Raw genomic sequence first — 13,466 nt, forward strand, 5'->3', positions numbered from 1 at the left:
GAGAAGGAAACATGGAAGATGGTGTTGATGGTGACGGCAATGGAGAGGAGGGTAGGACAAGGGAGTGACTGTAGAACTGGTAACTGTGAAGTGAAGAGGGAAAGGGAGAAGGGTCAAAGATGGCTCTAAGGATTGAACTAGTTGACAGAAATAGAAAAGACAGGAGACGTAAGAAAGAGAAGATGTTAAGTTTCAGACTAATTGTATTTAGAGGGCCAGTGGGGTACTTGGTGATGTAAGTCTTGAGCTCAAGAAAAACCAGGGCTAAAGATTTAGTAGTCTCGGTGAGACTCCTAAGACTTCTCATTCTAGGTAGTATATTAGGCTCCTGTAACCTTTGGGAGGAAACCTTGATGGCGCAGTGGTTAAGTGTTACAGCTGCTAACCAAAAGGTCAGCAGTTCGAATCTGCCAGGTGCTCCTTGGAAAACCTGTGGGGCAGTTCTACTCTGTCCTGTAGGGTTGCTATGAGTCAGAATTGACTCGACGGCATTGGGTTTGGTTTTTAGTTTAACCTTTGGGAAGGAGTCCTGGTGGTGCAGTGGTTAAGTGCGTGGCTGCTAACCAAAAGGTCAGTTGTTCAAACCTGCCAGCTGCTCTGTAGAAGAACGAGGTGGCAGTCTACTTTCGTAAATATTACAGCCTTGGAAGCCCCATGGGGCAGTTCTACTCTGTCCTATAGAGCTGCTATAAATCAAAATTGACTCAGTGGCAATGTGGACGGGGGGAGGGGAGCCTTTGGAAAACATCTAAATTGATCGTAAGATCTTGAATGTACTTTTGTTTTTAAGGTCTTTTGGTCATAACATTCCTGGTAAGACCTCCATCTCAAGCATGTCACCTTTCTGCTTCCTCTCACCTAACCTTGTCTTTTCTCTCCCCTAAGGTAACAATCTCCCCTCCCCTGGGAACTCTTCCTTCAAGGGCAGAAGTTGATGCTAACTCCAGTGCAGCTCATACCTTCTTCGTCTTTGATATGAAGGAGGAATTGGGGTTAAACCATGTGTTCCAACCAACAGCATGTGCAAAGGCTGGGTGACAAGGAGGAGCCCAGCATGCTATGAAGAACAGAGAGAGGGCTAATGTGGCTGGAGCACAGAGTGTGGAGGCGGGGCAGAGGCCAGCCACGGAGGGCCTTGTGGGCCAGGCCAAGAGCAATGGGTAAAAAAATGGAAGGTTTTAAGTGGGGGGTGCGGAGGTGGCTGTAACACAATCAGATTTGCAATTTCGAAAAGCTTATCCAGGTCAGTCACTGTGGAAAGCCTGAACTGGAGTGGGTCCAGAGTGGACACAGGGAGACCAGTTAGAGGGTACAGATGCCTGCTGATGAATACAATCTGTGGCCTACTGAAGCTTTTCTGTGTCCTTCTGCACATGTACATGTGTGCTGTATAGCTGTATGGACTTGAGCCAACTTGTTTAATCTGATTCATCTCCTTTGTAAACAGTAAGGTTACTGAGGGTAGAAATTCCTTTTTTTTTTTTTCCTTCTTCTATGCTCTAAATCCCTGGGACACCTGGAACACACAATTAGACCATAACTATTGAAAATTGCCCCCCGGGTGCCACCTTTAAAAAACTCACCCAAAAGTAACCTTTATTGACATTATTACATTGATAAACCAAACCAAACCCGTTGCCGTCAAGTTGATACCAACTCATCACGACCCTGTAGGACAGAGTAAACTGCCCCATAGAGATTCCAAGGAGCACCAGGTGGATTCAAACTGCTGACCTTTTGGTTAGCAGCCATAGCACTTAACCACTACGCCACCAGGGTTTCCATTACATTGATAGTGGATGCTGTTTTGTTCAGCTTTTGATTTCCAGTCATTTGGATGGAGAATTAGATAATGCAGAGGAAAAATCTGGATGACTAAACCCCTGTTACTGTATTCTGTGGACCAGCAGCATCCATATCACCCAGGAGCTTGTTAGAAATGAAAAATCTCAGGCCCCATTCCTGGCTCACTGAATCAATCTGCATTTCAACAAAAGCCCCAGGGGAGTCCCACCCACAATAAAGATTAAGAAGCACATGGGTGCCCAACGTCCCTCTGCACTGCTGGGGATAATAGTTGGACCTCGAATGTGGCATTTATCACACTCTGGTGTGGAGGTCTGTGCCTCTGGCTTATTTCCCTGCTAGATCATGAATTCCTGAAGTCAGGGGCTGAGTCCTGTGTAGCTCTAGATCTCCTGGAACATTCAGCACAATGACAAGAAGCAGAGGACCTGGCTTTCTGGACCGGTTCTGCCACTTAGGAGCTGTGTGTGTTTTATCTTCTGTGAGAGGGTTTTCAGTCCTTCCAAAGGACCTACCCCAAATCCAACTGTTAAAAAGCTTAAGATGATGACAGATTTCTGTACATGGTTTATTTATAGGCTTCATCTACAGGAGGAGGTACCTGATAGGCAGAGGGAGGAAGGGAATAACCAATTCCAGAGTGGATGAGGCCCAAGGTATAAATGGAACTAGGCGATGGCTACCCCAACAGCTGCCCTAAGGATGAACCAAGGCAGACAATCCCAGTGGCCTCTGCACAAAAGGGCCCAAGAGTACATAGGATTCTGTACTTCAGCCATTTTAGGAAACTCAAAGACTAGAGATAGAGACTAATCTTGGACAGGCCCATCAGATTTGCTCCCAAAGTTTTTCCAGAAGGTTCCAGTTTTGCCTGAAGTTCCTATCAGCTTACAAGGCAAGCTAATGCCAGAAGCATGACAGGGCTCCTCTTGCTCTGCAGACTTCCTTTAAAGCTCAGGCCGCAGAGGGAGCTGTGAGGAACAGATTGCTAGGGCCTGGGCAGGTTCTAGGCATCAGGACCTCCAAGGGGCCATGGTACGCAGAGCACCGCTATATTCTTCACTCTGAAAGCCTGCACCCAAGAGAACCTGTTCCCCGCCTAGGGAAACCAGTCTGGAGTCCTCGAATGCCCCCAAAACATCTATGAACAGGGACAGCAGAGAGTTTGGGAAGAGATGAAGGAGCAGGAAAGAAATATTTCTACATGATTGGAAGTCATATCTGCCTAAGCCAAACCATGTACCATCTGCTTTGCACATGTGACTCTGGGGTGGGGTGAGGTGGGGTAACATTTGTGTCAGTTTGGTATTTCCAATCCAGAAAAGGCTGAGAGGTTCAGATGTGAGGGAAGGGACTCAGAGCCAAGGTCTGCCATCCCACTGTCACAGATCTGATACCTCAGCTGTGCAGCTTTGACATCTGTGAGTTTCTACAAAAGGCCTGTCAACATAGACTCTCAGCCTCTTTACCCATTAGGCTTTCCCATTAGTCAGTTATTAATGACTGATTATTAATTTGCAAAAGAATTCTCCCTCTGATCCCTATTACCCCACTCAGAGTTCATCATTTTTCTTCATTTTTTTATTTTTCATCCAGTTCACATGGTTTAGTGCTTCCTCTTTGTTCTTCCTCACCTTGTTCACCAGAATTATGCTGGTGGTTCCATCAGCAGAACTGCAAAACAAAAAAAACCAACAGAATTTGAGAAGTTTCCCTGTGTCCCCCAAGGAGGCTGTGAGAGAACATGAAGAAGATGGGGTCTGGAACCAGACAGGCCAGAGTCCAAATCCCAGCTCTCCCATTATTAGCTGTGTAACCTTGGACAAACCCATAAAACAGGGATTATAACGCTGGATAATGCTGAGAATGATATAAGGGAATAGATGGATGGAAGGTCAATGCCAGGCCCTGATGGGCTCCCAATTCATGGTCAAGAACATCACTGTGATTATTACTAATCACTTGGTTAGGCTTTAGGCCTCCCACGTGGCAATGGACACAACCTGAAAATGTTGTCAGAAGCTGTGTAGCTGCCACCACTAGTGGTTCCTGCCTCTCCAGCTAATAGGAATCAGGGACGAAAAGCTGGGTTTGAAGCACACAGAATGCCCTTTTCTAGATAACAATAATCAGAGGAGCCAGGCCGTATTAACATCTTCACAATCACCCTATGAGGTAGGCACTAGTATCACTCCTATTTTTACAGGTAAGGAAACAGTTCAGAGAGGGTAAGTGACTTGCCTAAGCTCCCATAATACCAGTATGTGACAGACTCAAAATAATAAGGCACATATGTACTCAGAGCTGCTTTGTATGGTTGTACAGGTTGTTCACTGAACGAGGGAGCCTGGCCAAAGAGGCAAGTTGGGGCTGAAACTCAGTCCACACTCTGCTTGCCAAGCTCTGTACCCTGGTGCAAGGCTGTGTTTGCCTGGAGGAAGGGACGCCTTTTTCTAATCTGATAAAGGTACCATATGAGCTATTACAGACCCTGTTAATATGTTTGTATGTATTACCTTCCCTAATCCTCAAAACAGCTCTGTGGGTTAGATATTAATACCTGCATTTTATAGACGAGGAAATTGAGGGCTAGAGAGTTGAGGTCACTTAGCTAAATCACTTTCTAAGTGGTAAAGCTAGCATGCCAAAGCCCATGCTTTAAACCACGGGGCCACTAAACTGACCCCATCCCCGAGTGCTCATTAAGTGAATACAGGAAAATACATAATCATCTGGCTTTACCTTAAAAAATATGACAATTCTAATGAGACCCCAGGGCTATCCAGGCTTTTAGACATTTGTAGAAAAATCAGTCCATCGAGGATGGGGACGTTATTTTTCAGTGAATCAGGAATTGGGGCATTCTCTTTCAGTGCTCCAAACTGTGTGACTTTACGCTTGCTATTTAACTATTCTGTAGTTCAATCTCCTTGTCTGAAAGTGAGAGTAATATTATAAAGACACATTCCTCATAGTTGCTTGCAAAGTGTGTATACATACGGACATCAGTCCTGGGAGAAAGGCATTATCATCGTCCGTTTGCTCAGAGCGGTGAGTGATGTGCTCAAGGCCACACAATGAGTAGGGGAGACTGAGGACTTGAAACCAAGGCTCTGGACTCCCAATCCCATCCCCAATCCCAGGTTCTTTGCTAACTAAATACCTTAGAACATTTGAAGCACCTGCAGCCTGCCTGGCGGCCCAGACATCACACGACACACGTGCAAGTCAGATGCTACTGGAAACTGACATGAGTCACATGACCGCACTTAGTTCTTTCAGAAGATTTGGCAGGGAGGAGCACTCGGGAAGAGTCTTTGCTTGGCTCCCATGCCTGCAGACGAAACCTCTGCCTTTGCTGGAGCTGAGCAGCTTGGGTTACAGCCTTGGATATTGTAAGGCTTTTCCTGAGCTGCCTTAGAAAGGGAGGACGACCTCTGACCTGGCTCAGCCCTCCAGTGTCTCTCATCCTAGTACAGGGCCAGGTTCAAGGGAAATACATCTGTGAAAGCACTTTGCAAAGAGGTGTGGTCCAAATGCAGAGTGCTATTGTTTTCTTCCCTTTCTGTGGATCTGGGAAGGCTGATTCCATCTGGGCTCAAATGGCAGCCTTGCCCATCCTGTAATAAAATGTGGGCTGCCGCCCCCACCCCAGCTGGATGCCTCTAGGAAGCTAAAGCTTACTTACGCACTTTCTCCCCTCCTTCCCACTGACAATTCGCTGATCTCCTGGCTTTGCAGACCTACTCTGTGCAAGCTGGCAAGCCCCCCGCCCCCTCACACACAAGGCCCCTTGTGGGCTGTGCGTCTATATATCCCCTGTGCAAGGCAGTAGAAGGAGCCCTGGTGGCACAGTGGTTAAGCTCTTGGCTGGAAATCACGGGGAAGGGGGAAAAGACCTGGCGATCTGCTTCCATAAAAATTAGAGCCCAGAAAACCCTATGTGGCAGTTCTACTCTGACCTGTAGGATCGCTATGGCTTGGAATCTACTTGGCATACACAACAACAACACATGGGGCAGTGTCTGTGGATGACGGGAAGGAAAAAGATATACAGACCTTCCAGCGATTGCCACATTCATTGCATAAGACAAAGGTGGTCATTGGCTCATCAGCGCTGCGTGTCTGCACCTAAAAGAGGACAGCTCATGAAGTCACTCTCCTGCTCTGCGACCTGCCATGACTCCCACTGTCTATAGGAGCAGGCTCAAATCTCAGAGCTTGGCACTGTTATTCCCAACCCACCTGGGTGACTCTCTTATCGCTGACAACTCCTGAATGCATGCTTTCCTCTTCTCTCTCAATCAGCTCACTCCCCCAGTATCTCACTGGCTCAGCCTGGCCTCTGCACTGCCATTCTTGTTGATCCCTCTGAAATGATCTCTCCTCCCTGGCCTCCAGGTTCATCTCCTATGGGAAGTATTCCCTGCCTCACCCCTGAACACACCCTGTTGGACACGCCTCACTAATTAGAACTTGAACTAGGGTAGGAGCACCTTAGAAATCATCTAGCTCCTCTTTATTTGACAGATGGAAGAACTGAGGCCCAGAGAACAAAGGGACTTGAAGATCACTGGGGCTGCTGGATGTTACTTTTTCAGTTTCTCATCCCCTCAGCCACATCATAGGCCTTTACATGCAGGAACGAGGTTTCCCACCGCAAACCCCTGATGCCCCCAGATGTAACAGTTGGTGTTCGGATTCTCTACGGCGCATCCTGGATGGCTGTAACATGTTGTCACTTTGCTGACGCTCAGCTATGACACTGTCAGCTGGGAGTTTGTGGTGTGGGAGGGAGCCCCCCAGCTAAAGAATCTGCCAAGAGGACACCGCTCAGAACATCCTTGTCATTGCAGAGCAGTGACACCTGAGAAAGGGTAACAGTAGGGTTTCTCTGTGGGAGAGAAAACTTGGCTAACAGGCTGTTTACTTCCCGAGGGAGGCAATGCCCAGGAAGCATGTGACTCTACACGGAGATATGCTTGGGAGAAAGCAGGAGCCCACACAAACATCTCTGAATTCCTGAGTCTGGGATTCTCCAAGGGGCTCTCCCCGAATAGCAAGGCCAACCTGTATTTCTGCTGTAGCCACAGAGCACCACAGGTAAGATGTTCTTGATAAACCTTGCTTGCTGAACAGATAGAAGAATGAACAGAGTTCTAAATGACTAGGCAACAATTAAGAATCCAAGAATATCGTGGTCCAAGGGTATAACATGTGTAACCCAGAAATAGGAGGCAGTTCTCTGGTTTTGTCTTTTAGAGAGGAGGATCTCCACAACCTTCTGTAGCTCTCCATGCCAGGGCAATGGTCTTCACCCTTAGGACTCAGGGCTAAATCCTTTAGGCTTTACTGACTATAGTGGCTGTATTGCTGGTGGAAGGTCTGGATCTTAGAGTCCAAAGGCTTGGGTTTATTAGTATCTCTGCCACTGGCAGAAACCCTGGTGGCGTAGTGGTTAAATGCAATGGCTGCCAACCGAAAGGTCGGCAGTTCAAATCCACCAGGTGCTCCTTTGGAAACCCTATAGGGCAGTTCTACTCTGTGCTACAGGGTCGCTGTGAGTCAGAATTGACTTGGCGGCAATGGGTTTTTTTGGTTTTCTGCCACTGGCTGGCTGTGCCACCTTGGGCAAAGCGGCAATGCCTGACCTCTGTTTGGGCCTCAGTTTCTCTGTGTGAAAAATGAGGGAGCTGGGTTTCATATTGCTAAGTTCCCTTTCAACTGTGTGTGACTCTAGAGAAGTTCTGTGCACTGTGAGTCTGGTTCCTCTTATTCTTACCATAGGGCAGGCCAAAACATGCAGGCCAAATCTCACAGACACATATCTGGGCAATTCTACACTCATGAGAACATTTTCTAGAAGCCAGGGGTATATATCCTATTGGCGTATCAAGGCTTTCCTTCTCGCTATGGCCTGGAGAGTTTTAGCCCTTTCTCCCCCTCTGGCTCTTCCTTAAGCTTCTCTCTGGTTCCCACTTGTATGTCCCTGTACCCTTTATGACAGGCCTGCTCCCCCACCACAGCCCCCTCCCGCACCCATCCCCCACACACCTGGTTATAGGTGCAGTTCTTTTTCTTGCACTTGCTGCACTGGAACAGGTCAGTGGTGGTGCCGCCGGTCTTGGCCATCTGGTGCTCACGGATGGCCTCCTGGGTCATGGCATTCCTCAGCTCCTTCAATTCATCACTGGCCATTTCCTAGACAGAAAAGAGTCTGCCCTTCAGGGCCAGGGAACCCCAAGGGCCCTGCCCCATACTTGGTTTCAAGAGAGCCTAAACAGAGAAGGAGGGATAGAGGGAACACACTGGATTGAGTACAAGAAACTAGAGGGTGGCCTGGACCCCTGGCTCTGTCCCAGGTGGGAAAAGGCTGTACCTGCAGAGTCCCCATTCCGCCCCTGGATGGAAGGTCAAACCTGGGTGCTCTGGCTGCGCCAAGCACAGTGGGGCACGTTCAGGAGTGCAGCCAGAAAGCAGCCTCTGCTCTAGGATCAACACTCTTGTGCACATTTCCTCGATCCCGGCGCTCTCCCTGCCTGCTGGGACCTTGGTTATCTGACTGAACTTTTCTGCTTGAGCTACTTGACCACTGCCCACCTGATCTAGGATGTCCCCCTTACACTTAGAATCTGGACCTGACCCAGTGCCTGCTTGGGCTCTGATCACTGCCCAGACTATTCTGCCTAGTGGGAACCTTGGTCTCAGTTATCCCTGATTAGTTGCTACTACCCTGACCCCAGCTGGACCCTGAAGCTCCCAGGCTCACACACTGCTCACCTATGAATGCACCACAGAATATCTTTTTCTATAAGTTCCTCTAGAACATGGTCTTCCATTTCCTGTCCAACCTACTGTAGACACTCAGTGTCTGCATTATCCAGGTCCTTCCCTTCTCTGTCCATCTCCCCAGCCGTTTGACTCCCCTTAAACCTTTGCCGGAGCTGAGCAGAGAAGGGAGCTCTCAAATTGGAGAGCAGCTCTCTGTAATGGTTGATTTTTGGGGGAAGGAGGACGTCTGAAGCTAATGTTAAAATGAGGATTCAGAACTACTTAGACATTTTAATTGCTGTTAACTATACTTACTCCCGGGGCTCTGGTGTCATAGTGGCTAAGACCTCAGCTGCTAACCAAAAGGTCGGCAGTTCGAATCCACCAGCTGCTCCCTGGAATCCCAAAGGGGCAGTTCTACTCTGTCCTATAAGATTGCTATGAGTTGGAATCAACTCGACAGCAATGGGTTTGGTTTTTTGGGTATATTTACTCCCGAAGAGTCCTGGTGCCTCAATGGATAAGCACTTGGCTGCTAACCAAAGCTTGGCAGTTTGAAACCAACAGTAGTTCCATGGGAGAAAAACCTATCTGCTTCTGTGAAGTTTACAGCCTTGGAAGCTCTATGGGACAGTTTTACTTTGTCCTACAAGGTCACTATGAGTCAGACAGGGTCACCATGAGTCATAATAGACTTGACAGCACACAACAACATACTTACTCCTTAAACGATGGAGAACAGAGTTGGCATAAAGGTCAAATGATTTTAACATGCTGACTACTGTATCAATACCAGTTGGGCTTCCTGATAAAATGCAGATTCCAATGAATCTGCATCTGTAAGGCCAGGGCCCAGGAATAAGCATTTTTACTAGTGCCCCCAAGTTGTTCTGGTGTACAAACCAAAAAACCAAACCTGTTGCCGTGGAGTCAATTCCGACTCATAGTGACCCTATAGAACAGAGTACAACTGCCACCTGGGGTTTCCAAGGAGTGGCTCTAGATTGGAACTGCCAGCCTTTTGGTTAGCAGCCACGTTCTTAACTGCTATGCCACCAGGACTCCACCAATGGCAGGGGTATATAGAAAAACCAAGTCAACCCCAGGCCATATAAGTAAAAAAAGCAGCTTCGTTTCATTTGGGGGGGGGGGGGAGTCCAGAGCATAACACATTCCTTTATTTAAAATTCATTTGATGCCAATTTATTGAATGTGTCTAACTGAGTGGCACTCTGGTAAACAGACTTTGGGGACAGGAGTAGTAGTGAGCCCTAATTTGTAACATACACCAATTTCCAGGGTGTAAATACTTCTACCGTGGCCAATTTCAAACTACAAATGTGATGTAACTAAACGAAGAAGTGGGAAGAGATGCACATAATTAGATCTCCTGAGCTGGTAGGAGGTTCCAGCACACCTCTGCCTCCAAGCCCTAGGATTCAGATATCCAGATATCCTGCCCCTAAGGAACACTAATCTGGAAGGGCGGTGTTGTTCGGTGCTGTGGAGTCACTTCAGACTCACAGCAACCCTATGTGTAGCAGAATGAAACCCTGCCCAGTCCTGCTCCATCCTCACAGTCGTTGCTAAGCTTGAACCCATTGTTGCAGCCACCCTGTAAATTCATCTCATTGAGGGTCTTCCTCTCTTTCACTGAACCTCTCTACTTTACCAAGCATGATGCCCTTCTGCAGGTATTGGTTCTTCCTGATAACATGAACAAGACTGCAAGCTGGTGCATGAAGTACTAAAGTTTTACAAAGTACAAGGGAAAGCACTCAGCTAACTGCTTGGAGGTGGGATGGGTCAGAAAGGAGGTGACATCTTAACCAGCCTAGAAAGACAAGCAGGAGTTCCCAAGGGGGACGGCACATTCCAGAGAAAGAGAATAGGAGATATAAAAGGGCAGAAAACAAGAATGGCACGTCTGGGGAAGAGTATTTGAAATGGGTCAGGGTGAAAAGTGTGGGAAACAGGGCTAGAGGTCAGATTGTGGAAGGAAGGTTTCTTATGTCAGCTAAGAAACAGAGAACAGAAATATCTATCCTTCACCTGCCCACCCATCCATTTATAGAATAAGTAAAGTGAAAGAATAAAAAAAGTTGGAAAACGAAGGAAAAAAAGGCAGGAGATAATATTGGACCCTCAAGTTGTATACACTGCTAGAGGGTCTCAAATGTGAATTTAATATATATTTGTTGAGCACTTAGGATGTGCCAGGCACTGTTCTTAGCGCTGGGTGAACAGTGAACAGACAAAACCCCTCTCCTCATGGAACCGACAGTGTAGTATCCCCACTCAACAGCTCTAATGGCTATCTCGGAATGTATTTCAGTTTCTGTTACGTCTGGGTAGGGCGGAAAAGAGAAAAAGAAGGTGCGTCTTCACAAAAGGAGAATCGTGGAGACACAGGAATGTAAGGAGAGATATCCCTCCACGGTGTATCTGCTCTCCCAGGTTCTCCCAGACACGAGCGAGCATCCCCGTCTACTGAGCCACACCCCAGTGGGTAGTCTGGTCCCCAGCTGTTATTTTTCTTACTGGAGCAACAATTGTCCTATATTTCAAATAAGAACTTCCTGCCTCGGGCAAAAGGTGGTTCCAGGATAAAGGTTTCCTTGGCCTCCGTTGCCTGGTTGCTGGCAAAGTCCTTGGTGGCTTGCCCCACAGTCTCTCTGGATCCCTGGTGGACACCCTCCCCTGGACAGCCACCTCTTGGCCATGGGTTGATCATCTGATTCTCTCGCCCTATTCTTTTTTTTTATTCTAGTAAGCGGTCCTTGGGTGGAGTCAGACTTTGTCCTCATGTCTCGCTTGACCAGCTGCTTTGCAGCGACTTCTGGGGAATGCCTTTGTCCCAATTCTGACATCCAGCTCTGCTCCAATCTCCAGCTTCCAGGAACTTCCCGGGTTTGGCTCAAACCTGTGTCTTACACATTCCTCTTGGTTCTCCTGTGTCTGGTTTACCAACCTGCCTCTAGAATTAGCTGTAAAACAATCTCTTGATATCACCCCCCACAACACATACACACACAAAGAAGCATAGGGACCCCAGAGCCATAGATTGAGAGACAGAGAGAAGAAAACAGAAGGCCAGGTTTCCATAAAGTCACACATTCAATTTTCAGGGAAGGAGAATACACTGTAAAGCCAGGTTGCAATTTGTAGCATATGTCACTAGTTACTGCAAAAGAGCTGATATTTGAGACTACATCAGCCTGAGACCAGAAGAACTAGATGGTGCCTGGCTACAACCAATGACTGCCCTGACAGGGAACACAACAGAGAACCCCTGAGGGAGCAGGAGAGAAGTGGGATGCAGACCCCAAATTCTCATAAAAAGACCAGACTTAATGGTCTGACTGAGACTGGAAGGACCCAAGAGGCCATGGTCCCCAGAGGTTCTGTTAGCCCAATACAGGAGCCATTCCCAAAGCCAACTCTTCATGCAGGGATTGGACCGGACTATGGGATAGAAAATGATACAGGTGAGTGAGCTTCTTGGATCAAGTAGACACATGAGACTATGTGGGCAGCTCCTGTTTGAAGTGGAGATGAGAGAGCAGAGGGGGTCAGAAGCTGGCCGAATGGACACGAAAATAGGGAGTGGAGAGAAGGAGTGGGCTGTTCATTGGGCGGAGAGCAACTAGGAGTATATGGCAAGGTGTATGTAAATTTTTGTGTGAGAGACTGACTTGATTTGTAAACTTTCACTTAAAGTACAATAAAAAAAAAAAAAAAGAGCTGATATTTTAAATAAAGCAGAATGATAATCCCGGTCCACCTGCGCCAAGTTTCCCATTTTATCCTAAAGCCAGGGCTCTTTGTTGTTTTAGGTATTTGAGGAAAGGAGCAAACCCTCTCCTCAAAAAACATACATGTGCACACACACCACACACTCCACGCCACATACACATACTATACACTACACAAACACACATACGCCAAACAAATAGGACTACACGCAACGCTACACACATCATACACCACACACATGCACCAAATACACACACCATACACATCACACATACTACACACACACAATTACCACACTCCACACACAGACATTACACACACCACACACATCATACACACTCCACACACACACACAGAGGAAGGTTGCCAATAGTTTCACAGGACTCCCAGATACCCTGAGGCCCATCCACAGACTCCCGGACCCTAGCACATTTCCACTCCCTTTCTCTGAGCCACTTCAATTCTCTAACCTCCCCTACATCTCGGTGCTTCTCTGGGAGGGAATCCCCTCAGTTAGCTCTGGCAGGAAAGAGCCAACCATACCTGAGGATATGCAAAAGGTCTTTCCAAGATGTCAGCTCTGAAATAAACAGATTTCGGTTCAAATCTTTGTTCTCTCACGTACTAGTTGTATATGGCCTCAGTTTTATCATCCTCAAAATGGCAACTATAGTTCCTTTTTCATAATACAACAGTGAGGTAACATGAAATGGCTGGTGAATGAGCTTGTCATACTAATTGGGGATAGAGTTTTATACATATTAACCTTCTAAGCATTTCACATATATTTACTCATTTAATTCTTTAATGAGATAGTCATTATTATTATCCCCAGTTTACAGTTAGGAAACTGAGGCACTGAAGAGTTAAGTAATTTGTCTAAGGTCACACAGCTAGTAAGTGGCAGAGGCAGGATTTAAACCCAAGCTTCTAACGACTGCACATACTGCCTCAAACGGGGTTGTTCCCTTTCCTTCCTGTGTAAGACCCTCACTGACTCTTCCGAGCTCTGTCAATCCCCGCCTTTTTCGAGTTCCCATTGTGGCTCTATCATGGTTCTTATTATCTTTGTACAATACTTATTTGTAAACATGTCTGTCTTCCCAGTCTGGACAGTGCTCCATGGAGACAGG

General features: G+C 47.1%; 1 protein-coding gene across 2 annotated transcripts in view; it reads right to left on the reverse strand.

The window, feature by feature from the left end:
* Positions 1-2,194: 2,194 nt before the first annotated feature.
* The window catches only part of TCEA3 (transcription elongation factor A3), a 43,229-nt gene continuing 31,957 nt past the window's right edge, over positions 2,195-13,466 (reverse strand). Inside the window, exons 9-11 of one of the 2 annotated variants that reach the window (XM_049878241.1) lie at positions 7,861-8,007; positions 5,866-5,937; positions 2,195-3,480 (exon numbers count right to left, since the gene is read on the reverse strand). In XM_049878241.1, the coding sequence (XP_049734198.1) occupies positions 3,472-3,480; positions 5,866-5,937; positions 7,861-8,007 (228 nt within the window). In that variant the 3' untranslated portion in view covers positions 2,195-3,471. The remainder of the gene's footprint in view (positions 3,481-5,865; positions 5,938-7,860; positions 8,008-13,466) is intronic. The other variant, XM_049878242.1, reaches the window with a different exon arrangement.

The sequence above is a fragment of the Elephas maximus genome, chromosome 3 (genome assembly GCF_024166365.1).
Source record: "Elephas maximus indicus isolate mEleMax1 chromosome 3, mEleMax1 primary haplotype, whole genome shotgun sequence".
Taxonomy (NCBI): Eukaryota; Metazoa; Chordata; class Mammalia; order Proboscidea; family Elephantidae; genus Elephas; species Elephas maximus.